The sequence below is a fragment of the Schistosoma haematobium genome, chromosome 4 (assembly GCF_000699445.3).
Source record: "Schistosoma haematobium chromosome 4, whole genome shotgun sequence".
In the NCBI taxonomy this organism is placed as follows: domain Eukaryota; kingdom Metazoa; phylum Platyhelminthes; class Trematoda; order Strigeidida; family Schistosomatidae; genus Schistosoma; species Schistosoma haematobium.
In genome coordinates this window covers 12,080,997-12,108,912 of record NC_067199.1, presented here as the reverse complement: position 1 = coordinate 12,108,912, position 27,916 = coordinate 12,080,997, and the positions used below count along the sequence as shown (strand labels likewise).

At 34.7% G+C, this 27,916-nt stretch overlaps 1 protein-coding gene across 1 annotated transcript in view; it reads left to right on the top strand.

The window, feature by feature from the left end:
* Positions 1–1,967: 1,967 nt before the first annotated feature.
* The window catches only part of MS3_00007405 (uncharacterized protein), a 47,592-nt gene continuing 21,643 nt past the window's right edge, over positions 1,968–27,916 (top strand). The window contains exon 1 of the mRNA XM_051215673.1: positions 1,968–2,497. Coding sequence (XP_051066203.1) covers positions 2,435–2,497 — 63 coding nt within the window. The 5' untranslated portion in view covers positions 1,968–2,434. The remainder of the gene's footprint in view (positions 2,498–27,916) is intronic.

Here is a 27,916-nt window from a genome sequence, read left to right as displayed (position 1 = left end):
TTGATCGCCTAACTTCAGCTAGTCTGTGTTCCCTAAAATTAATGAAGGAGGCACATAATGTCTGATACTAAATTGTTTATGCTAGCCTTTCTTTGAAACTACAATGTTAACGATCAGAACTTACTAAAGTAATTAGTTGTCTATTCACTGTCAAACATCTTTACAAAGTTCATATATAGTTTGAAATATCTTTTGTACACTTTTATTTATAAAATATTCAACGAATGTAAATAATATTTATGTGTACGATAGACAAACATTGGTTGATCGTCTAATAGAGTAATCAGTGTGAATAACTAGTCCTCATTCATGAGTAATATCTAAAAAATACCGTTATTAGATACAGTTAATTGTTTTATATTGCAGTACACTGTACTGAAGGTTGAATGATCCGAATCTCGTAGATCCTTTTCTATGAAGAATCAGGTTAAATGTGTATGATGTAGATGACTTCTGTAAATTAATGTTCGCAAGTTGTTCAAGATATCTTGAGACAGCTTGGTATATCAGTATTTTCTGATCATCAAATACCTGAGAGTGACAGTGGTGGAGATAATAGCTATCTTTGAACAAAGATTCCTTTAAAAATGGATAAACATTCAACTGTGTGATCTTTAGTCTTACGAAATAATAATATTAGCAAATATGAAGTGATACAAGTTTTCGTGATATTAGAGGAGTATCTTGAATTCTTAGTTGTATGAGAAATTAGTGTCCCATACAAAGTTTCTTGTGCTTTCTGTTCAACCATCAGGTAACCTACTGGCTTACTTAGGCCTATCACCACACCTGAAACAAAGTCCACAGACCAGAGATATCCAAACAACTCTGTTTTGAGTTCACCTTTCCAGTTGTTGCCAGATTTCATTCGTGGTCGTGATGTCTGTCTTCAGTTCTCGTAGCTATATGTATTTTGATCTACCTTATTCCCTTTTGCCTTGAAGTTTTCAAGTTGTGGCTTGCCTTGCTATAAAGCTTAAAATCATCAAGTAAGCCAACATGGAAAACAAATCATATAAGGTCAGAATTTTATCCATCGGTTTTAAATTTATTCACTGATACAATGATTACTTCGTATCTTAAATGAACGCAACATTATTCTGAGCATTATGATACCAATTATATCATATTTCATTTTAAACATAGCAAACGTTTTTAAGGTTCTGGGCTTGATCCCTGATGGGCTCGTTGGTGGGCACTGCAAAGAAGTTCTACACTGCAACAAAACCGATATCCAGTTCATTCTGGCTTTTCAATGATTGTCCACTTAGATTTAGTCCGTGATATGTGACAAACATCAGAGTGTGAAGCTGGGTGAGCGAGCTCGAGTCAGACAAGGAGCACCAGTACCCTCAAGACTCCAGGCAAACCTTGTTGACTAACGAGTTCAGCCTATCATGAAACCTATACAGATTAGGGTCTTCTGTCTACTACACCTAATCTGTTAACATTTCAACATAGTTCATGCTAGTATGAATTTAGCATCTTGATTGATAGAACTCGATCATCACTGAGCGACTAAACAAATGTGACAATGGTCACTGTTCAGTAACCGATCAACTATATTGAACAATCTCTACAAATTTCATACACCGGTTTGAGTTTCCTATTTATTCAGTTTGACACAAACCAAAAATCAATAATCTTTAAGATACTATTTAAATAACTAAATTTTGGACAGTATTGATCTTCCTATCCATTTAAAATTATTTAGTAGATATAGAAAGGAAAATACTAAGGTACCAAGCAATATATTCTATTGGTAAATATAATATAATCAGAGCTTGATTTGATGAAGTAGCGCATATATTTTACCATGAAATTTATTGTAATCATGCGAAGTTGCAATGTTCTTTACCTTTTCATAAGTTTACTGCTAGTAGTAGAGGGAGGGAATGTTTGGCCAAGATACCAAAATCATACCTAAATCTCTTATGGTTTATCATATTTAATTGAAGGCCAACTAACTCCCACGCAAATGATAAAAGTTATTCAATTTAAAATTGTTAATCATTAAATTACCCAATCAGTATCTAGAACTTGTAGTTTGATCTGAGATTGGATAAAATTTCAAGGTCAGGCCATTGCCTTGATCTTAGACTCCATTGCTAATTTTCCCCAATCCGATCATTTGTTTTGTTGCGTTTGTACTCTAGTCCAAGTATTCTAGTTACTGTTTACTTAAATATATACGCAGATGTACTTATAACAAAGATTATTGATTTTGTCATAAAGGTCTAATGGATAATAATAAAAATAATTGAGTTATTCTTTGAAATTTCCAAAATTCTTCTCTGAACATCAATCTGTATGAATACTAACAATAATTAATATAAATAATTTGTAGACATTTTATAGTGTCCGATATACAATGACAGGAATGTTTATTTTATTATAAGCAAATTGAATTACGTATTAAATACACGAGATAAAAATGAATACACGTTCAAACGGAAGACGTAATTCAGTGCTATTAAGATTGGATAGTGGATCAAAGGTACGTTTGTTTTTACGAGTAAATCTGTTTCAGTATTGATATTTGTAATGGATATGTTGTCTTAATTCTCCCTGAAATCATGCTCTACATGCGTCTATAGTTACAGGGAATTACATGAATTCCTAATCCTACTACCGTTTGGTAGCAAAAGTTAATATATGTATAATGAGCTATCTAGTAAAATGTTCCAGAGAAAATTGTAGTAATAACTTGTTGATATTTGAAAACGACATACAACACATGAGTAATCGTTGATTATGAGCGTCTGTTTTTATCACGGACTATTGCTTTGTCGTCACTTCAGAACTTTCATGTTTGAATTGCAATAAAACACATTTTTTCGTCATGTGGTTAATAGTTTGATAAATAAAGAAAATATCTTCCATCACAACAATCCTCCTATTGTCTTGTAATCAAAATCAAGACATTTATTAGTAGTGTAACCAAGTGTGTGTTTTGCGTACTCAAATTTCAGTTTCATCTTGTGCTAGAATTAATGATACAACTCAGTTGTCTAAGCTAATGTTAATTTTTGTCCAGGGGTTCAAACCTGTGGCCCAATAAACGAAGATCTAGTAGTTTAATCATCAGCTAACCACGTTTTTATATCATAACGAAATCTCACTTTTATATTGAACTGTCAGTAATCGATTATTATATTATGAGAATTTATGTTAAGTTTCTAATTAATAGGCGAGGTTTAAGTCTTGAAAACCTTGGAAAAGAAATTATATTTGTGAGATATCCAACTATTAAAATCAATAATTGAACATGAATAGACAAAGTGTTTAGTACAAAATTATTTTTGGCCCTTAGTAATTTTGTTTATGATTATTTCTCTGAAGAACCTAATACTAGATTATTGGACTTGAATGTAATAATTATTTGATTTTAATCGATGAAATTTTCGGGAAGAAAAAAAATTTTTTCCCAATGGTAATCATTATTAGTTGCTTCAATTTAAGATATTTCATGGGATAACTAAATAACTTAAATAGATTTTGGGGGATGTGCTAAAAAAGATCGAAATAAATTTTCAACACTTCATCACAAAATGATAAAAATCAAATAGACATGTCCGTTATGAACATTTGCATTGACTTAACGAAGTTGACGTTTAATATAATGTAAATAGGACAATAGGACGAAATGACCGTCCAGTACTTCCGGGTTTTCCATGATGCTTACTTATGCCTGTTACTCCTCGTGAAGGAGCACAGGCCGCTCACCAGCATTCGCCACCCAACCCTGTCCTGGGCGATCCTTTCCAGCTCCTATTTATCCTTTTCATATCTGCTTCTATTTCCCAACGTAATTTATTCTTTGGCCTTCCTCTTTTCCGTTTCCCTTCAGGATTCCAAGTCAGTACTTGCCTCGTGATGCAGTTTGATGATTTCCATAATGTGTGTCCTATTTATTTCCATCGTCTTTTCCTAATTTCTTCCTCAGCTGGGAGCTGGTTTGTCCTGCCTGTAGCTCTTCTAGAGTTACTGCCGATCCCAAGCCGAGGTAAAGGAGGAGGGTTGGGCATGGGATTAGCGACCCCATCCCGTAGATAACTAATTAGCCAAAAAAAACGCTAAGCAGAAAAAAAATAATCCAAACCATTTCCATGATGGTCCAGCTTCAATTGACTCATGATTTCAACTATTGAGATCATGTAAGTAGTTGACAGTGTTTGAAAATTCATTTAGTAATTAAATTCCTAGACATTTAAATTTATCTTTCATTTCCTACTTTGACAAGCATTACTTATTTACATCAAATATCACGTGAAATGTACGTGCATCATTATCATTATGTTTTTAGTTGATGACGTTATTGAAAGTGATTTATTATTTAGACTAAACAACTAATTATCTAACTAAATATACTTCAGTAAAATATTTGTTTATTAAATTAAACGATTTTTGTTGTTGTTGAGATGCTTTTTTCATCTGGCTGTAATTTTCACATTATAAACAATTGGCTAACATCATCTGGGAATACATCTGTAGTGTGTACTTCCGAATAATTTCAGATTTGAATGAAATAAATTACCTAGTTCATTGTGATTTGCAATAATCTTCAAAAACTGATTTCAATTCATGGTGTAAATTATGAGTAAAACATTAAAATGTGAAATTTATTTCCAAATTTAATCATTTGTGAACTGCATTAACATGGGGAGATATAGTTATACATATTCAATAGCTGATTTACTTTCTATAACAAGAAACTAAGGGGAAAAAAGCAGGTTCATTTATCAGGCTACATATCTTTAATACGGGAGATTTGCAAAGAGTGTAATATTTTAACAGGCGAAATCATGAACTGATCTTAGCTGGATCGCCATTGAAGACCTGGAAGCATCAGACGGCCGTCTCGTCCTAGCATAGGACTCCTCAGTAGTGTCCATCCACCATCCTGCGCGTGAACCTAACCTTGGACCCTCGGTGTTGGGCGCGAACACTTAACCTTTAGACTACTAAGTCGGCATCAAACATTATTAATATCTAATTTCAATCAGTTGTTATCTTGCACAACCATTTGTCCATTCCTGTAGTGGATAACCGTCTCACCCGACATTGATTGAACTCCCATGGTCACGGATTCTCGCCAGGACTCCGCGAGTTATATCTTGATGGGAATTAGATATTAGCCCCGTTCGATGGCGGGATCAGTGGTCTAGGGGTTAGGCGTTCGCGTGCGAGACCGAATGTCCTGAGTTTGAGTATAGGTTGTGTATGCTCATTCATGAGATGTCTCGTATCAAGACGAAACGGCCGTCTAGTGCTCCAAGGTTTTCAACGGTGGTCTAGTTACGATCAGTTGGTGATCTCAACTGTGTTAAATATCTACATCGATTGTAGTGGCTAAGGCATTTGCTACGCATATGTAACCATGACAGACCCCAAGATGCAGTGTTGGCTGATGAATATGTAACATGTCACTAACTGTCTTTTAGCCATATCAATATGTGCAAATTTATTGAGTGAGATCTATGTAATACTCAATCGTAGGCTTAAAATATCAAGTGACCTGGTACGTTATTGATCACCGTGACGCAAATGTCAAACATTCTAGCCTGGAATTGAGTGTCATAACATTTTTCGTCCTTCCTTCAGGACTGTATTCTTCATGTTCAAATTCTCGTTGTTTTCAATATTTTCCATCCTATGCTTCTCATCTTATTAAATTCTTGTTTATGTGATCTGAATTGTGGTAACTGGAACTAATGCACATGCATATCGGGTCCTTCGTTGACGACTGCTTAATGGATTGATGCTATTCAATTTTAAAGTGTAAATGCATATGGGATCCAAGTAACGAGATTCTTCTTATCGCGTCATTCAAATTATTTAACCTCATGCTCTAGATAACCATCCTCTTTTTCCTCATCAATTTTTATTTGGTCTTAATAATTTTTATAGGTCAATTCTAAATGACAATCAACTGAAAATATTTATAGTTCATGTGATATTTCTAGATTTAACTACATCAATAATAAAAATACAAAAGAATGAGAACCCTATCAGTAAAGAGTCAATAGTCAAACTTGTTATTTATAGTTTAAAGAAACTTCGATAGTGATTTGTTTTAAGTAACTACGGCAAAATGGATAAACGATAGTTAAAGAGGTGTTGACCAAACGAATCATAATTCTAAACTATATACTCATTCATATGTTATACCTTCTATGCTTTGAAGGTTCTCAAATCATATTTAGTCGACTTTCTTGTTTTTGTGTGAATCACAATATCGGATTTTACTTACTTACTTACTTATGCCTGTTACTCGTGAAGGAGTATAGGCCACTCACCAACATTCTCCATCCAACCCTGTCCTGAGCAATCCTTTCCAGCTCCTATTTATCCTTTTCATATCTGCTTCTATTTCCCGACGTAATGTGTTCTTTGGTCTTCCTCTTTTCCGTTTCCCTTCAGGATTCCAAGTCAGTACTTGCCTCGTGATGCAGTTTGATGATTTCCACAATGTGTGTCCTATCCATTCCCATCGTTTTTCCCTTGTTTCTTCAGCTGGAAGCTGGTTTGTTCTCTCCCACAGTAAACTGTTGCTGATGGTATCCAGCCAATGGATGTTGAGTATCGTGCGTAGACAACTTTATAAATACTTGTACCTTCTTGATGGTGGTTGTCGTAGTTCTCCTTGTTTCAGCTCCGTACAGTAGAACTGACTTTCTTGACGTTCGTATTGAAGATTCTCATTTTGATATTGGTTGAGAGTTGTTTTGAGTTCCATATGTTCTTCAGCTGTAGGAATGCCGCTCTTGCTTTGCCACTCCTCGGCTTTACATCTGCATCTGATCCTCCTTGTTCATCGATGATGCTTCCCAGGTATGTGAAGGATTCCACATCTCCCAGAGTTTCGTCATTAAGAGTGATTGGGTTGGTGTTCTCCGTGTTGTATTTGAGGATCTTGGTGTTTCGTTTGTGTATGTTGAGGCCTACTGACGCAGAGACTGCTGCTACATTAGTTGTCTTCATCCGTATTTGTTCGTGTGTGTGGGATAGGAAGGCTAGGTTACCTGTGAAGTCGAAATCGTCTAATTGATTTTGTGCTATCCATTGTATTTCGTGTTTTTCCTCAGATGTCGAGGTCTTCATAATCCAGTCGACCACGAGAAGAAAGTGGAAGGGGGAGAGTAGACAGCCCTGTCTGACTCCGATCCTTACTTGGAATGCTTCTGTCTGCTGTCCTCCATGCACTACTTTGCACTGTAGTCCGTCGTATGAGTTCCAGATAACGTTGACACTCTTCTCAGGAACTCCGTAATGTCGAAGAAGTTTACATAACGTTCTCCTATCCACACTGTCAAATGCCTTTTCATAATCAATGAAGTTGATGTAAAGTGTTGAGTTTCACTCAACTGACTGTTCGACGATGATCCGTAGTGTTGCAATTTGGTCTGTGCACGACTGATCCTTACGGAATCCAGCTGGTTGACCTCGAAGTGGAGCGTCTACTGCGTCTTTCATCCGGTTTAGCAACACTCTGTTGAAGACTTTCCCCGGTACTGACAGTAGTGTAGTACCTCTGTAGTTTTCACATTTGCTCAGATCTCCTTTCTCTGGAATCTTGACGAGGTGTCCTTCTTTCCAGTCCATCGGCACTTGTTCCTCCTCCCAAATCTTTTTGAATAGAGGGTAAAGCATGCTTGTGGTTACTTCAATGTCTGATTTCAGTGCTTCAGCTGGTATGTTGTCGGGTCCTGCTGCTTTCCCGTTCTTGATTTGTCTGACGGCCATTCTAATTTCTTCCGTCGTTGGTGGGTTGACATCTGTAGGAAGATCTATGTGTACTGCTTCGATGTCCGGTGGATTCATTGGAGCCGGCCTATTCAGGAGTTCCTCGAAGTATTCTACCCATCTGTTCCGCTGTTGTTGAATTTCGGTGATTGGCTTGCCTTCTTTGTCTTTGATCGGCCTCTCTGGTTTACTGTATTTCCCTGATAGTTTCTTCGTTGTATCGTAAAGCTGTTTCATATTTCCTTCTCTTGCAGCTTTTTGTGCCTTCGTTGCTAGTTCTTCCACGTATTCTTTTCGGCTTTAATGCTCTTCTTCACTTGCTTGTTTGCTTCAATGTACTCAGCTTGTGCTTGGACTTTCTTTGCTAGTGTTCGGTTGTTGTTAATTGCTGTTTTCTTGTTCTTCCTTTCTTTGATCTTGTCCAGTATTTCTATAGAGTCCCATTCCTTATGATGATGCTCCTTTAGGCCCAGAACCTCTTGACACGTTGAAGTCAATGTTTCTTTGATGCCTTTCCAGTTGTCCTCCATGGTAGTTTCTTCTTCCTTCAGTAAATCCTGTAAGACTTGGAACCTGTTGTTGAGAGCTATCTTGAATTCATTGAGTTTGTCAGTATCTCGAAGGAAGGCTGTATCGAACCTTTGTAATGTTGTTTGTCCACTTGTCCAGTTCTTCTTTAGCTTCAGTTTTAAATTGGCCACAACTAGGTGGTGATCTAAAGCTATGTCAGCTCCTCTCCTGGTTCTCACATCTTCCATTGTCCTTCGGAATTTTTTGTTGATGCAAATATGATCTATTTGGTTCTCTGTGACCGATTTGTTGAATGCACACAGATTTGCAGACCTTTCTGCATTTTCGTTTCTCTCACCCAGTCCATGTCGTCCCATGATATCTTCATATCCAGTGTTGTCTATTCCGACTTTGGCATTTAGATCTCTCATCGGGATGGTGAGGTCCTTTCTTGGGCATTTTCTCTATGATTGATTGCAGCCTCTCATAGAATTGATCTTTAATGTCGTCGTTGCTATCATTGGTGGGTGCATAACATTGGATAATATTCATTAAGATTCCCTCCTTCTTTGTTTTGAATGATGCTTTGATGATTCTGGATCCGTGAGATTCCCATCCTACAAGTGAATTTCGTGCTACTTTGGATAGCATAAGAGCGACTCCCTGAGTGTGTGGAGCATTGTCCTCTTCGTGATCGGAGTATAGCAGCATCTCTCCCGTAGCTAGCCTTTTCTGTCCAGCTTGGGTCCAGTGGGTTTCGCTGATTCCCAGTACTGCCAAGTTGTATCTCCTCATTTCCGTTGCTATTTGACTGGTCTTCCAGGTTTCCCACATTGTCCGTACGTCTCATGTACCTATAAAAATTGTTGCTCTGGTTGTTAGAAGGGGCATCGGCCTCGTGGCTTCCGAAGGAACTCGGTTTTCACCATGAGGCGTCATAGTTCTTCTAAATGAAGACCTAACTCCCAGGGCAGAGTTCAAATGGTTTGGATTATTTTTCCTGGTAAGCGTTTTTTTAGCGAGTTAGTTTTCTACGGGATGGGCTCGCCAACCCTATGCCCAACCCTCCTTTATCCGGGCTAGGGACCGGCAGTAACTCTAGAAGAGCTACAGGCGGAGCTGATATCGGATTGTGTTAATTGATGTTTTGATTTGTGACAAGCAGTCAAATTCAAAACGCATGTTTCATTCTGTTTAAGATTTGTTGGCTGGTTGTACCTGGATCCAAGTGTTAGTGTTCCTACCGAGACTCGAACCTAGTATCTCTCGTTTCAAGTGCTCAAACTGTTATACACAGAAATCGCCTATTTATTTCTCTATAAATCATAGATGTTTGATCATTTTATGTTAGATCGTTGATAGCAATCATTAGAAAGTCCACGCTCTAAGTTGTATGACAGTTGCAACTTTTCAGCAAGGTATACTTGTTATCTCAAGTCAAAGGCTCCACCATCGAGCTATTCAAGTAGAGTCATTTCTTGCAGAACTGACTGACCACTAATTAGTAAGTAATGTGGTTTCAATTGATCATTCTTGATCATTTTATAACTAATTATTATACACCTTCTAGTAGTAATTTCATGATTTGACTTCAGTTCTTGTTTGCCTTAAGAAATGATAATTAATTTATCAGATCCACTGTAGTTTAATATAAATGAAAACTCATAGTGAACATACTAAACAGACGAACACATACTGGAATCAACACAGTACACCAGATTCTTTAGTAATCAATAGATATTTATAATAACTACAGTGTTTCATGTTGTTTCCTAATTTATGATATCATCTAATATTTATACACTAGTATACGTATATGTTGTAAAAATGAATGCTTCGATCACTTATCTTCATTCTTTTATTAAATGGAAAAATGATGAATTGGATTGGTTGAAGTAAACATTAACTTCGTTGAATACCTGCTCAGTGGTCTATAGGTTAAGCGTCCGCGCGTGAGGCCGAAGGTTCTGAGTTCCAGTCCCACTTGTGGGATCGTGGATGCGCACTGCTGAGGAGTCCCATACTAGGACAAAATGGCCTTCCAGGTTTTCAGTGGTGGCATAACATTGATCCGTTCATGATATCAATCTAAACTCATTGATCTCGACAATTCTATACGGAAAAATTATGATATATGATTTATCCTTATCTAGTTAATTCTACCATAATATTCATTCAAGTACAACTCCATTATCATGTAATATGATATGAGTTTATTTCATACCACATTTAGTAAGTTATGAGATGCATATATAAGATGTACTATTAGCTGTTATTCTTATAAATTATAGTTTAACTAACTAAAAGTTATGATTTAATGATTTGACCTCGATTTTCTAATATTTTGATTGCCTCAAATAATATTTGTACTTTAATTGTGATGGTTGGATTTCCAATTGATTGTTGACACTGTTACTACTTATACTACTACTCTGGCATTTCACTGTGCTAATATGGTGTGGCAACGTGAAACAATGCACCTATGTGCCACGTTCTACGGTTGATACGACTGATTGACTGACTGGCTGTTGAGTTGTAGCTTTTATTTATTTTTGTTCATATCTTTTACCTTTCCGAGACTGTTATTAGTAAGTATTGCACGATTTCTACTTTTATAGATCAATTCATGGTCAAATGATCTGAAGTTTGATCATTTAGCGTGAAAAACGTTACAACTAAACTGAAGTCAATATTAAAATGATATTTTAATTGTATAATTTCGGAAAAGATAGTTATTCAGGTTTGTTGATTAAGAATCTCTTGCCTTCTTTTTTTTATTGACTGACTATTCCATTGACTTTACTCAGTAATGAAAATAAATCACTTTAAAAATCATCTGATGGAACAGTGGCCCAATAGTTATACCACATAACCTTTAATCACTGAGTTTTGAATTCAAACTCCGCTCCACCTACTTTGATTCGGTCAACCGATTAGCAATTTAACCTCAAACAATCATTGTGGCCGGAAGCTGAATATACAAACCTGTGTTTGATAAGTGATGTAATTCACTTATTAAGTATAAATTTCCATACATGGCTTTGAGCCACACTTTGCGGTACTCGTAGACACATATTTCATGCCTTTCATAACTCAATAATATTATCTGTAAGCTGACTGAACCATTGTCAGTCAACGCTTCACTTAAAAACGTCGAAACTGGATTTTTATGTGTTACATTTGGTTTTCTTGTAGACGTATTTGTATGGACTAGTTGATTATTGAAATAGCGTCATCGCCATTATGTCTGGTTTCTAATATTGTATCAATCCAGTGTGCATTGTCAATACTGAACGTGATAAATACACGTATGAATATGGCACTGAGTGGTGACAAAAAGTAATATCACTGAGAAAGCATGGAGTTCCTCTAGGTTGTTAACATGCCTTGGTCACTGACTATAAATTGGACGGGATATCGTATGAAAGATAATAACTAGTTATTTATGTATCAAAAAGCACTTGAGTTTTACTTTACTCGTATGAGCCTGCAGATCAGTAATAAACAAAGTAATTTCTCGCGTGAGACAGAAGGTCCTGGGTTCGAGTCCCGCGCGCGAGATCGTGGGTGCGCACTGATGAGAAAGTCCCATACTAGGATAAAACAGCCGTCCACTGCGTCCAGGTCTTCAATGATGATCTAACATTGATCCATTCATGACATCAATCTACAGTCTGTCAAAAATATTCATACTCCCAGGTTACTGTATTTCACTTCACTTTCGGCACAACGAGATGAAATTAGCGAGAACTATAACAGTGGAGTCGAAATATTGATACTATTTATGATGGTACGAAATATATAATAAATATCGTTTGAAAAAAAAGGAATGAATGTGAGAATAGAAGCATACGGCATTACGTCACACATTTGTATGATCTTCAATAATTAAAATATTATCAGAAAGGTGTTTTTATAGATATTATAGTAATTTCATAGTCTAGAGGCTAGCTCGGTTCGATACTTACTTGCAACAGAAGCTGCAACCAGCTTGCTAATATCAATCCGTTGATGGCGGTCACTTCGTTGTCCACTGAAAAGTAAGGCAAGATTGGCGCAGACCAAGGCATGGTCAAAGTCCAGATAGGTACTCCAAAAGGAGCGGCAGTCTTGTACACAACCACGCCAGCGGTAGCTGATCGCGATGTGATCAATCTGAGTCCACGCCGATTTCTTCTCACTTTGATGGAACTTTCTAATCTAACAGCACATAACCGACTGTTAATGGGGATCCAATCGACTAGTGCTGCCTCAGCTCTAGCGGTTAGTGCGACACCAACGCCAGCAAGACCAGACGAAGATGCCACAGGGTCCCCGGATAAGCGCACGTAAAACAAGCTTTTTGAAGTGACAGATGGAGAGCGGATTTGTAGTACTTCGCCAGAGTCTTGAATACGGGTCTCGGATAGACAGCAGACATCGATATGAAGACTTTCCAAAGACATAGCCAGCCCTATCTGTTGTCCAACCTGCATAAGTGTGCGAACGTTGAAGGCAGCCAGTTTGAATGGCGCACGTGGTTTCAGAAAAACTGCTTCAGTACTCATATTCGGTGGTAACATACAATTTTCAACCGGACAGTGACACGAGAACGTTTAGATACAGTCGAATTTCCACCAAGGACGAGCCGCTGTACAAGTATAAAAGAGGGTGAATAATGTGGAAAATAATAATAATAATAGTAATAATAATAATAGTATTAATAATGACAATAATTGTAATGATAATAATTTGAATCAATTGATTGTTTTTCGAAGCGAGAAAAGTAATTTCCATAGACATAGAGAGTTCATCATTTGTGTGTGGGCTGTGATACTGCCCGGGTGCTCAAACCGAAGCAGGTGGTTATCTCTCCTCACTCTCGGCCGTACCAGGGCATTAGTCATATTTTTAGGACAAAAATAATCTAACAAATGGATAGAGAGGTCATATACTTTTATGTTTCGTTTCATTCCATTATTATGAGAAGAAAAGAAACTTTAAAAGTTCATTTGAGACAAGCTAACAAATATTTGAAATGATGATTTTCAAAATTTACATTATGTTATGAGACTGATAGGTCCTAGGTTCAAATCTCGCGGGGGGGATCGTGGATGCTCACTGCTGAATAGTCCCATACTAGAACGAAACGGCGGTTCAGTGCTTACAGATTTTCCATGGTGGTCTAGCTTCGATTGACTCATGATTTTAACTATTGAAATAAATAATATCTGATTGAAAAATAAGCATAGTAAGACATAGATTTATGTGATTATTTGATAGGAATATATATTTTTTCTTAGGAGAAAGAAAATACTAAATAAACAATAACATTATATTGTACTTTTAAAACTATCAATAACATGTTTGTGCATGCTTTGAAATAACATCGAATTCTTTATTATTCTTAGTGTTAGTAAGGCTTATTAACAAATAGTTTTATTCTCTGAAGGACTAATACCTATTATCATTTAAATGAGAACATGAGTAAACACGAAGAATATTTAGCTGATAGTCAACAGAGAAAAAAAAGTAAACTAATTTTGATGTTTTCATGTAACCTATGTCCACTTAAACGAAATTATAAGAATCATTAAGTAAATTCACGAATAAGTTCATCGTGTTGTATTTTAGTTGAATCAGAAATATGCTATGCAAAAATTTGTTTTTTAAGAGGAAACATTTCTTTTTGGCATATTTTATCAGCTCTGTTAATGTCTGTCTACTAGGTTATGAAGTACAATATAGTTGTATAAATTCTAATGAAACTATACAGCTGTTCAAACCAAGGAACGGGGTGCAGAATTCAAACATATGGTGTACTAATTAGGGGTCAAACTTTTATACTACTAGACGATTGCTTCACTATCCAAATTTGTATTGATTCTGAATACGTATCATGTTTTTCGGTTGAATTCACTAGTCGATCTAAGTTAAACCACCAATGAAAACCTGGAAACTTTGGATGACCTTCTCGTCCTAGTATGGGACTCCCCAACAGCGCACATTCACGTCCTCGCATGTGGGTCTCGAACACGGGATCTTCGGTTTCATGAGCGAACTCTTAATCTCTAGACTACTGAGCCGGCATCCAACGGTGTGAATTCAACTGTGAAAATACTACAGTCTCCACAAATCCCACAAATGACATCATGTTATTTAGTCTGAGTTTATCTGCAACGTTTTCACTATTCAATTAATATACTGCATCCAGCACGTTTGTTCATTTTCTGTTCACTACTGTATATTACAGTGTAATTTTCACTAGAGGTTTCATCTCGGACCCCAGCTTTCTCGATACTTGTGTTTCCCGTCTGATATTTTAGATTTCACTATACTGACATGTCCATAGCAGAAAGCCGTAGATGCTTGAAATACAATCTCTAGTCAAAATTACATTCCAATATGCGGTAATCACTCATTAAATGACAACTTTGAAACAGTTGACTTTTTGAATTTCAATTCATTCTGTATTATGTCTGAATCGTTATTTTGTTTTAAATACAAAGACCCAAATGATATGTTAATGATATTCCGTAGTTACAACCAAGTTTATTACATGATGTAATTCTCTATTAGATTTCCGGTTTTTATTCCTACACCTTAAGAAGTTGTGTTTAAAAATTTTTCGTAATAAGTATTATGCGGTCAATTTGCACAAAATATTTGTTAATCTTCTTCATATAAGCTAAACTAATGAACATATGCAAAATGTTTGCTTTTAAAAAATTGCCGTTAAATGTATTGCCCTAGATCACGTTTAACTTTTGTCATTTATTTAAAGTACTTTTTAGATAAGATTTTACAGAGAATTAACCACTTACCAGTATAGAGGTACTAATCATCAATAATCATAGATTACAGTTTGTGATGAACGTTTTTGCTTGATTTGACTTGTTTAAACTTGAAATTCTTGGAAATATGTCAGGGGTTTGGGTGTATTTGGTGAGACACCCCGGTTTCATGGCACTTGTCAGCAAGGCTTATCTGTAATATAGAGGGAACTGATGCTCCGAAGCACGTTACATTCTGTCACCCAGTTTCACAGTCACAGACGTAACCACTGAGCCTTTCGAATCATTACTGACCTCATATATGACTGAGTTGAATCTACAATTGATCTATTACTGAGTAGTGATCGTTGTCATGTATATCAAGACCTTCTTAGTGCTGAGTGAGTTCTATCGAATGATATTTTTATTGTTGTAATTGAACCCAAAGACTAAATAGGTAGGCATGTAGAAAATTTCACCTAGATATTGTTGCATAGTTGCTAGTGTGACTTGGCGGTGATCTTTGTTCGATTTTCAGAGTGGACAAAAACTATCATCAGTGTCCAGTAGTTCATAATATCAGTCATTGATTCTGGGTTCTACAAACTGAGAAGGTAAAATGCCACTAATGACTTGTATTTCTGCATAAGCTACTCAATTTGATTCAGTTATTGAACAATAAAAATGGAATAAACATTCATTTTAAATAAATATTAACGGCTTGATCACTTGACTCTCAGTTTATGAGAATCATGAGGCCAGACATGAACTAACAACTAATTGACACACACAATCTCGCACACTCACATGTTTATAATTTGATAGTCATTCTTATTCTTACCCAACCGATTTCATATTCATACTAGTCTAAACTTTCCGTGGATCTAATATCATAAGATCGATCAGTTTGGCAATATTTTCTTAAAACTTTTTCTAACTTGTTTACTAATCAATCACCTGTTATTCACACAGATAAACATGTGTGCAAAATATGTGTATGAAGTTTATTACATTTATAATTTTTAAAACTGATATTTCTTTAAAAAAGAAACATAATTTATAGTTCCTATTTTTGCGTGTTTGCCCATCATTCCCTTTATTTTCTTCAAGAGATAGTAGATTGACAGGGTTTCCAAGGCTGAAGTTTTTCTAATTGAATGAAACAAATTCAAATTAGCAATCATTTATTGGCAAGTTGGTGAATTGTGCTATGACATACATATTGTGTGCATGGTACATCCAGTTACAAACAATCTAGACATGTTAAGCGGGACTTGAATGCATTACCAAAATCCAAGTACTTCTAACTGGTATATCTTAGTTGTAGACTTTAACTAGTAATAAACGGTTTACATGGGTTGATACTAGTAATGAACGTAGTTATTCTGGAAATCTGATCTACCACTTGAAGAATTTAAGTCGAGAGAGGTTTACTTAGATAAGAGATTGTGGCTAACTTTTAGCTTTGATAAAGGATTAGGTATTTACTAGTATTGTTCATAGCCTGTTTTATAGAAGAATTGGGTTTTCTTACAACTGATTTCGTTTATCAGTGTCTTATGATCATTAAGTTGTGTTGAGCATATCCTTAGTACAAGTAACTAATTAGACTCTAGATGAATTTTCATTTGATTGATAAAAAGAAGGATAATAAGCAGCTTCTTGATATGATCTGTAGCAAGTCACTTTCACCTTAGTACCTATAGAAAGAATATCGATTCAATAGATATTTCCACGAGTGTTCAACTATCCTCAATGTCTCTTGTTAATGTTTCTCGTTCTTCCTATTTCATTTACTTTACCAATTAGTTACATAAACAGTTAAGCACTACAACATGAGAAACTCCATATATTATTCCCACACCACATCGACATACATAGTAATAATAGCAATAATAATGTTGACAATAATAATAGAAATAATAATAATAAACAATTAAATAGTAATAATAATGATTCTACGTAATATCATACAATTGATCACAGCAGAGAATTCTCAGTACAAATGTGTGATGTAGCAAAAGACTCTTGTCCAATATCCATTTACTACTAAACAGATATATATAGATAGTATGTTTCAAAAGGGATTATGAGACGGTCGTCTCCAACAAATGTTTACGATATGCTTAGTTCTTATGATATCTATTTTTGCTGCATAATATACTTGATTCGTGAATACCATTGTAAGCAACTCTCGTTTCTCCAAAAAGCACAAGAGGAGGAAAATATATCAACCACTGTGATGGTTTCGCTTAAAATTAGCAATAAATTTCTTCATGATCGGTTGCAAACGTATTTTTTAAAGAATGCTGAGACATGTTAGACGCTTATCATATGCAAGTGTTTGGTTAAAGCGAAACGAACAGAAAAATGTCTTTTAGTATTGAAAAAAGTGAGAATTGGGCGTTTCAACAGGGAGTCAAAATGTATGGTGTTCTAATATTGAAGGGCTAGTTGGTTATCACCATTTTCTTAATGCTTATGTTTCCAAGTTTGTACAGTTTAACTACTTCATGTCAAAATATTTATTTCCAAGTTCAAACCGCACTCTTCTTACTATGGTTCGATCAATATTGTATTACTGTCAACGCCCAGGTAATAAAAAGTTGTTCTAAGCTTAGTACATCTAAGTTTATATTTTGTTATTCGGTTGCATTACTACATATGTTTATTTATATAGATGTAAACAACCACAATACAATTATGAACAACTGTCGATCAAATTCCAGATCAACAGAACAGTCAGTAAGTCAAGAGTGGAGAACTTTTAATAGCTCACCTCTTTCTGAAGTATGTATCATTGATGTTGTCTGGTAAGGTAATGAAACCTTAATGGCTAAATCACCAAGTTCAGGGAACATATCCAAAATCCTTTTTCTGAACTAAAAAGAGTTTACGTTCTTTTATTCATAAAACACGATTAACCAATGCGAAATCTCAAATTGTAACAACATGAACATGGTTGGATTGTAACTAGGATGGAATATATAGTTTTAAAAACTGTATTTATCAGGAAATTATAAATAATGAAATGTATGTTTGACTATAAGCTCTGCACTCTACAATCATTAACCTAGTTAAATCTAGCAATTTTATTCTCTTTTGACTTTTCATCCTCTTTTGTCATTGATCTTCTTGTTGAAATGCTTCTTCTTGAATATTATAATAATTATTATCGTTGTTTAAATTGGTTTTTATTTATTTTAAGGACACATTGAACCAAATTTCGAATGGGCTAACTTTTTTTTCTCTTGTCATGTTATTAAATCTGATTTCTGTTGTGATGAGAAAAATAGCTGAATTATGTATTTATGTAGATGTAGAATTAGGGATTAAATATTAACAACTTAAGTTCAGTATTTTATAGTGGCTTGAATAACACTTAAATTTCAGCTATTGATTCCAAGGTTTGATCCCGTTTCTGAGTTTTTCTGTTTGTATAGTCAAGTATATATAGTAGGTAATCAAACAACTAAATTGTGTCACAACTTCGAGTATGTAAAATGTCACCAATTTAAATAAGTTACATTATTATAATTAGTTTTTAAGCTAATCCCATTTTGAACTGTTTTCCAAAGTTACTACTTACAAGTAACAAATTCACATGATAATAATTCTTTACCTCACGTTTGTGTGAGGCAGTAAAAGCTGTTTAATACTACTGTCACACCGTCTATGTACTCATTATTTAAGATTATTTCCTTTATTTGTTATCTGGGAATTGGATATGAAAATTGAATGAGCTATTCAAATGAAAGTTAAGTACGATATTACATCAGTTTAAAAGATTTTCATTATTGTTCTATCAATAGTGCTCTATAATCGAATTGTGGTCACTAAGATAACTAATAAATTAACACAGTGTATTTAATTTTAAGTATATATGGCAGTTTAAACTGAAGTTTCTTGTTTATTAGGTATAGAATACATGGGTCTCGTGAAAACTTATACTACTGTAGTGATTCAAAATCATACCCATCAGATATACGGCTGAGCATTACTGTCTTTATAGCATTTCTGAATATAGCGCATAAGACACTGAAAATGGGCTTTCTACACACTAACTTGCAATATCTAACATATCGATCAGCCAGTGATAAGCAGTGTAGAACGTGGCAAAAATGTCCATTGGTTATATTTGCCACACCAATATCAACATATGGTGATGAAGTTATTAACACAAAAACCGGAGGTTTAATTAGTAACAGTATCAGTGGTAGTTGAGAACATGAGGCATGAGCGAAATGAATGCACCTCAACTCAACTCAGATCAAGAACACGTGATTAACCTGATTAGAAAGTAAATATATTTCTACACCAAAAACCGACAACAATCCAACAACAATCAATAATAATAATAAGAATAAGGATAGGAGCATATATAACTTATTAAGTACTTGTCAGACTATCTATTTCAATGGTTAAGATCATGAGTCAGTTGAAGCTAGACCACCATGGAAAACTGGAAGCACCGGACGGCTGTTTCGTCCTATTGTGGGACTCCTCAGCAGTGCGCATCCACGACCTCGCCCCCTGCGAGATTCGAACCCAGGACCTACTGGTTTCGCGCCCGAGCACTTAACCACCAGACCACTGAGCCGGCATCCAACGGTGTTAATGTCTAACTTCAACTAATCCACGAAATTGAGCGACACATTCACTCGCAGGGGGCGAGGTCGTGGATGCGCACTGCTGAGGAGTCCCACAATGGGACGAAACGGCCGTCCAGTGCTTCCAGGTTTTCCATGGTGGTCTAGCTTCAACTGACTCATGATCTTAACCATTGAAATTACTACAATCTCCACAAAAACCCATCTGAGACTATCTATTGTCTGACTAAGCAAACAACCAATCATTATCATCGTCACCCACGTATCAAAAGTATAAAGTAATTTTGAAACATATGATCCAAGGCAAGACAAAGAGTGAATGTCTGTAGACCGATGTCACAGATTTTGAGCCATCACATTCAGCGTTTCTAATCATTGAGTTTAATAGCCTCTCAGACTCCTGCTGGTTAATCTGAGTCTGGTAACGCATCAAATGGTCAATGGATTCATGGACTGATATCACGTCTTAGTTTGCCTGCCCTTAGCTTTTATCCAACTTACTCTTACGCTAGTCAGAATCTCATGTCAAAGTGGTGGTCAAACATAAGTAATGCATGTCCCAACAATCTCAGTTGACGAAGTTTCATCTTCTCTTCAACTAACTATGCCATGTTTACCTAACACCTATCATACAGTGGAAGGTTTAAAAATCAATAATGGTAATGATATATAATGTAACTCATTGGTTAGATAGATATTCCTAGAATATTCTCCTACTGTAATATCGTTTAAATCTTAATACTTGCTTTCTGTTGGACAAACAAAAATTAAAAAGACCTCTTGTCATTCATAAAGAATACGTTCCTGAAATTTTAATTTGTCTATTATTTCATTACTGTTAAAAAAATTTACTTGGAGAACAAGCTTTGTAAACAAAGTGCATTTGACTAATTTTTTGTTGTCAAGGTGATATGAAATATAGTTTATATTTTTCTGTTTAGTAAATCTTAAGATAGTGAAATGATATTTCCAAAAGAAAAGCTAAAGTGATATCATCTATAAAAACCTTTAAAGAATGTCACTAAATGTATTGCCCTATATGCTGTAATCTGCCTCTACATTCCACTGAATAGCTACAAAACAATTTTTTCTCAAAATATGTAGTAATCCATGATATTAAAATGATTGATTAGGCTTATATTAAAGTTGGATAGTGGTAATTATTAGAATTCAAGAAGCCTGTTCCGTTTCACTTGAAACTCATCAGCTGGAACAACTTGCATTTCATTATTAATGTTCGCAATGAGACTCGAACCAAATACCTATCACTTCAAATTCCAGCGAGTTATCTATTTAACTATGGGTTCCAGATAGCCTTTGTCTTGTGATAAATGTATGAATTTTATTTGTATTTTCCATAATGAAACATGCATTGTGAATCTCAGTACTAGGCATCATCCAACTTTAATAGAAACTTATGATTGAGTATCAGAATGGGCAAGTGTCAGTAGAGTCTGACCAATTTCAGACCTTAACAATAATGGGTAAATACATATCCTTACAAATAAGATTGATTAACTAGTTTTTTTTGCAAAAACGGCTGCGAACTATACTTATCCTTCAACTTCAACATTGATTATATACTCAACGTAATTAAAAAAAGAGAGATGTATTAGTTGTCGGGATGTTGTACTCACATGACTAGTAATATATAACTTGGTGTCGGAGGTAGATGGACTTATTCTACTAGAGACATAAACATATGTATATCACATGATCATCAGAGTTAACTGTGTCATTTTACCTATGAGATGAATGCACTTAAACACAGCTTTTCATTAGTGAATTATAATTATAAATTATTCTGTTTATTACGATGCGTAATATTAGTATTAGGTTTACGTCCGTTAGTTGGGATCTGAAATAGAACTGCTTGACGTTTGTACTTAAAAACGCTTGTTTACAATCGTAACTTAAAATCGAAAAAATAAATATTATACATTGTAACTCCTTCAAATTGTGAAACGCACAATTTGTTATGGGATGTAAAAATTATATTTGAACTAATTCCATCGATTGAAATTTGAATAATTCCAACGTTTCATCAACCAAACTGATTCAAGATTCTTCAAAGAAATTACCAAACATAAATACGGTGAGAGGAAGTTTGTATAAATATGTTTAAATGTTGAATTTGTATGAGAATATAGGTCATTTGACATGGAATCAGTTCAGAATATAGCATTCGTATGTATCCTATTATTATTTAAATTTAGTGAACAAATGAAGCCTCTGTCTATCATTAGAAACAAATTGATCGTTTTGTTTTTAATAAAACTGAAAATACACATAAGTAGATTAAGTTTATCAAATTTTGTTTTGATTGATAATAGTTGGATAATAAGTTGTTATGCTAAATTTAAAACAATTGGAGATCAATCCAAACAAAATAATTGATTGAATAGTTAAGCCTCCAGAACTAAGCGTTCATTCATGCTATGATCAGTTTCCAAATGTGTTATAGTTCCATTTGAACATCATTGTTAGTTAATTCAATATCGAAAGAAAATGGGACATTTAATAAACTAAAGCGTCAGTATTTCTTACATTATTAAGTACATAGATAACAGAAATAGAATGAATCATTTCAGCATCAAATATATGTGTAGATATACGTTTTAATATTTTGTACTAGTCTGTCTCATAAACCCTCAATGAAGCGTACAATACTATTGCCAAAACAATAAATCCTTATGTAGTTCAAAATGATAGAAACTAGATTTATCCGCAACTTCCGAAACACCTAGATGTCTATAGACTAGTGATAAATTATGATTTACGTTATGAACTAATCTTAGACAATAATTTCACAGTTACTCAACAATGTCATTGGAAGATAGTTGCACAATGTCGTTAATCGATTTAAGTTACGAATGTCGAATCTCTGGTCTAAATGTTAAGGGTCGCTATGTGAGACCCGAAGTTCCTGAGTTCGATCTGTTTTGAGGTTGTTGACAGTCACTGATGATGAATCCTATTTTCTACGGTTGGCTAACTAAGGTCAGTTCACGATGCAAACCATAAAATTAATCTCTTGAAATTCTGTATCATAAACTGATTTTACCTGTTAAATTACTAACCCTTTATTTCCCTGCTTCGGTTTGAGCGTCCAGTCATTATCCCAGCACCCACACAAATCATTCGATTTGTGTGACGCATATCGATTTAGTGCCTCCTTGTACCATTGTTTATATGTTTAAATACATCAAATAGATGAATACCCTTTTTGTGCTACTTATGATGTATTGATATTTTTTAGATACCTAATAATGATCTAGGAAGATAAACTAGTAGGTATTCTGTTCTCATTAAAGCGTTTGAAAAACTGCCTATAAGTCCTATGTATCTATTTCTGATGAAAATACCGTTTTCTATTTCATTCAGATGAAATTTACCTTAGGTTTATCTTTTGCACAAAATTACACTTTTTCTGATTGACCTGATCCAAGGTCATTACAAGGTGAACAAATCATTCTCATTAAGATTAACAAACGAAATTATTATTTATATTGGTTTTTCAAGAATTTTTTACTGATATATAAAAAGTTTATTTTATTTTGGAACCGTGAAATGTCGACAAAATTATGGGCTAATAGTGTATATCTTATTTATCTAATGTAACATACTTCAGCTAAACTAAATGTTTCAGCAAGCAAAAATCGATTTGAAATGACCTTTTCACTAAAAATGTTACGTAGAAAAGGAATTTTTATGGTGAATATTTACCATTTTATGTGTATGTTTATTTTCAAAAGAATCTGAATTCTTTATTCATTGAATTGATATTTAATGAACATTATTATTAAATGTTGTTTACCTAGATGTTCTTGATATCATTGAAATCATGAACCGATCTAAGACCATGATATTGTTTGATGATTTTCATCGCTTCTTGAACATGATGAAAATATAAATGAACATGAGTGAATTTGATATTCAATCGTTGCAAAGGTTATTGAAGCTTATCAGCTGAAATGTGTGTCATTGTTTACTTATGAATTTTATGTATTAATAGCTATTAGCTTCTCATATTTCTAATCTTTTAACATCAAGTTATCAAGGTTGTATTCATTAGATGGGTATGCTGGAAGTGTTTCAAATAATAACAGTAATAATAATAATAATACGTTACTCATCTATTTGGCTATTTTATTTACATTTAGTTCTTATAAAAATTAGGGGAATTAGTAAACACCTAATATTTTGTGAACTTAAGTATCACAAAGTCCTAATTTTATCCAAGTTAGTGAAGAAAACGTACGTAAATCCCTTTTCTATAAAGAGTAAGATGATAAGGAACTGAACAAGATTTTTCAGCTTCTAGCTGTTTGTAACAAATTGAAATTAAATATCCATCAAAAGGTTAGTGTATTGCACAGTTGTTTTCTTTTCTGTTTTACTTACAAACTGTGAATTGTGACATTGAAAGTTAGGTCAAATGCGTACGTTAATAATGTCTTATTATAGATACATTTGAAAACATTGCTGGAGTATAGTGAAACAATGCAGTGACAAATATCTAAGCTGGATGTAACATGTAACATTGTCAATTTCAATAATGAATATCATAATAATTATGGACTCATAACTGTAGAGCCTGATGATGAAGTTAGTGAAGACAATTGATCTCTCAAATATTCTTTGTTTTGGACGTAGGACTTGGACATGTCCTACAAATGTCGTCCCAGAGAACTCCACGTCGTGCACAATTTACCGACGCTGGGACCGGTTAGAAAAACAGGAGAGGTGGTCAGTGTAGGACATAGTTTCATGGTATGAAAGAAAGCTGCACAGGACTGGTTTATGTTGGTCCTTCACGACTACCTGGTTGACTTCCTAGAAATGGGACAACTCAGTGGCTTGAGAGGTTATAAGAAATGGTTTAGAATAAAAGCCAGTGGTGATCCTGCTGCATTCCAAGTAAGGACTGGAGTCAGACAGGGCTGTCTACTATCTCCCTTCCTCTTTCTTCTCGTGGTCGACTGCATCATGAAGACCTGGACGTCTAAGGCAAAACACGGAATACAATGGACAGCTCAGAACCAATTAGACGATTTCGACTTCATAGATAACCTAGTCCTCCTAACGCATACACACGAACAAATGCAGATAAAGACAGCCAGTGTCGCGGCAGTCTCTGCATCACTAGGTCTCAACATACACAAACGAAACACCAAGATCCTCAAATACAACACGGAGAACACCAACCCAATCACTCTTAATGACGAAACTCTGGGAGATGTGGAATCCTTCACATACCTGGGAAGCATCATCGATGAACAAGGAGGATCAGATGCAGATGTAAAGCCGAGGAGTGGCAAAGCAAGAGCGGCATTCCTACAGCTGAAGAATATATGGAACTCAAAACAACTCTCAACCAATATCAAAATGAGAATCTTCAATACGAACGTCAAGAAAGTCAGTTCTACTGTACGGAGCTGAAACATGGAGAACTACTACAACCACCATCAAGAAGGTACACGTTTTTATAAATAGCTGTCTACGCAAGATACTCAACATCCATTGGCCGGATACCATCAGCAACAGTCTACTGTGGAAGAGAACAAACCAGCTTCGAGCTGAAGAGGAAATCAGGAAAATACGATGGAAATGGATAGAACACACATTGTGGAAATCATCAAACTGCATCACGAGGCAGTCACTAACTTGGAATCGTGAAGGGAAGTGGGAAAGAGGAAGGCCGAAAAACAGTCTGCATCGGGAATTGGAAGCACACTTGAAAAGGATGAATATCAACTGGAAAGGATTGCCCAGGACAGAGTTGAATGGAAAGTGTTGGTGGGCGGCCTATATTGCTCCACGAGGTGTAACAGGCGTAAGCAAGTGACTAAGTGATCTTGCTGTAACTTTCTTTCACTTTCCTTATAACAAATAGGAGTAACTTCTCTAACTGGAAGAATTCTTTCCAATTGTACTTTTGTTAACTGAACTTCCTCTCCTATTATTTTCACATTCATTCTCATACACTAGTTTATGTTTGTTGTTGTTCTCTTTATTATACGCACTTTACATTCTCTATCTTATCACAACCTCATCGTTATGGTTTGACGCATATGTATTTAGTGCCCATTTGTACCGATATTTATATGTTCAAATAATAATAATGGTATTATTATTAATGCCTTAATTCAATATTATATGTTGGTACAATATAGAATTATCAGCATGAGGTAGTTCAACAAATTTCCTGTGCAAAAAACAAAAAAAAAGAAAATGATGAAAAAATATCTGAATTTGTACAACTTTTCAAATTAGAGACATGTTTAAGAAAACAGGCTATTGACTAGGTCGATTCTAACAAACTATTCGTCACAGAGTATAATAATAATAATAATAATAATAATAATAATAATAATAATAATAATAATAATCTTGTTAGTTGGCATAGTAGTAGTGTTCGAAATTCATAATAGTGCTTGTGAAAATCTTGTATCAAAATTGATGAACGATTGTTTTGATCATCAATTAGCGTAATCAAACAACATGTGATTATATATCTACATGTCTTCGTTGTTATCTCACTTATCAATCATTATTCATTAAGACAACAATTTGATTATATTTATAATAAGTTATATTAAATAATAATAAACATTAATATGGAAAATTAAGAATATTCGTTAGAAAGTGGTAGATCGATAGATTGATAAATGGTTCACTATAAATCATTCATGTTCACGAGGCTGTTTATCAGTTGTCCATGTGACGTGTTGATTATTCTATCATCTGAAATGTTATTATTTTTTTATTGTTATATAATATCAATATAGACATAGTGTTCATATATTGTGTAATTTATATTTTGTTAAATTGGATAAGGTATATAAATAAATACCGATCGGTACTTAAGAATTGAATATCATATCAGCTTGTGAATGAACCATGTATTTAGTTTGATCATATGATGAAGAAATTTTTTCCATTTGAGTAACCTATTGGTTTATATCCCTGAATTCGATTATTGAGTGATTTGCTTTTAAGTTTGTTGGCAATGGTTTGTTTAAAGACTATACATAAGCTTTTCTAATGATTGCCAATAAAATAGATATTAGTTTTCTACTATTTAATTTCAAACACATAAAGTTATATTAAAATGAATATTAAAGAATACGACATTATTTAATTCCAAAGTACTGTTTACAGTGTGAAATAAGCCCGTTGAAAACATAGTAGGAAGTGCTGAACTGCCATTATTCTGTGTTTTCGAATTCTACTAGCAATTTACATGACCTCATACATCACAGTAATACTTTTAATATCAAACATGAAAGATATAGGTGCCGTCGTTAAAGAAATCAGTCATGTATATTTCTGTCGAGTGAAAAACTTATGGCAGGACAATATTTAGATTGTATAGTAGTTTTTGATTCTCGGTTTCTGTATACCATAGTTGTTAGTCTAGCGAAGGAAACTAATCTTATCTGATTTTGCTATTTGCCTAATTTTGTGTTAGAGACTAGCAAACGTATCTGTGATGTATAAATTCACTTGCGGTATTGTTTACTTGAATCTTCCCATTGATGTTGAGGACTGCAATTAGTCAGTCTCTTATTGGCATATGTGCATACTGTGCATATTGCCTCGATATTACCGTAAGTAACAAGCGTTATAAGCTGAGATGGATGGTGACTAGCAGTGAAATCCAGGACGCACGTTTCATTCCGGAGTGAACATCAACTCTGAGATGCAGGTATATCCAGCTGACGAGTCTCAAATAGGATTCCACTGCTATCCATCATCCGTCTTTGCTTAGTATCTCTGATGTTTTTTGAGTTTTAGTTGTATTGGGCTCGGTCAGATGTTAACTAGTTTTTTAATCAGGAGAGTATTACTAATAGTGATGTTTAGGTTTATGATTTTGAAAATCCAGCTTTCATATCCCATGGGAGCGGATTCAAGAAAACCCAAGTTCAAACGTATTGTATTTCGCACATGTAAACGATTATCCACAGAGGGTTACATATTAGTTTAATATAACTGTATTCTATGTAGAAATGTTTGTCTATCTCGTAGTATAGTGGCTCTAAACCATACTGTCATTCACAGTCTGGGAGACGTGTTCAGTTCGTTTTATTATGATATTATTTAAAAACCATTTTGTGGGTGTAGGTTGAAGAAGAAGAATTGTAGTGAACGAACATTCAATTGAGGATAATCAATTTATTGTTTAGTGCTTTTGTAAAATATAAAAGCCATACATTAAATACACCATTTGCACATCCTTGAATTGTTTCTTACAAGCTTCATTGTTCCTTCATTCCTGTTGTTTATTTAAAC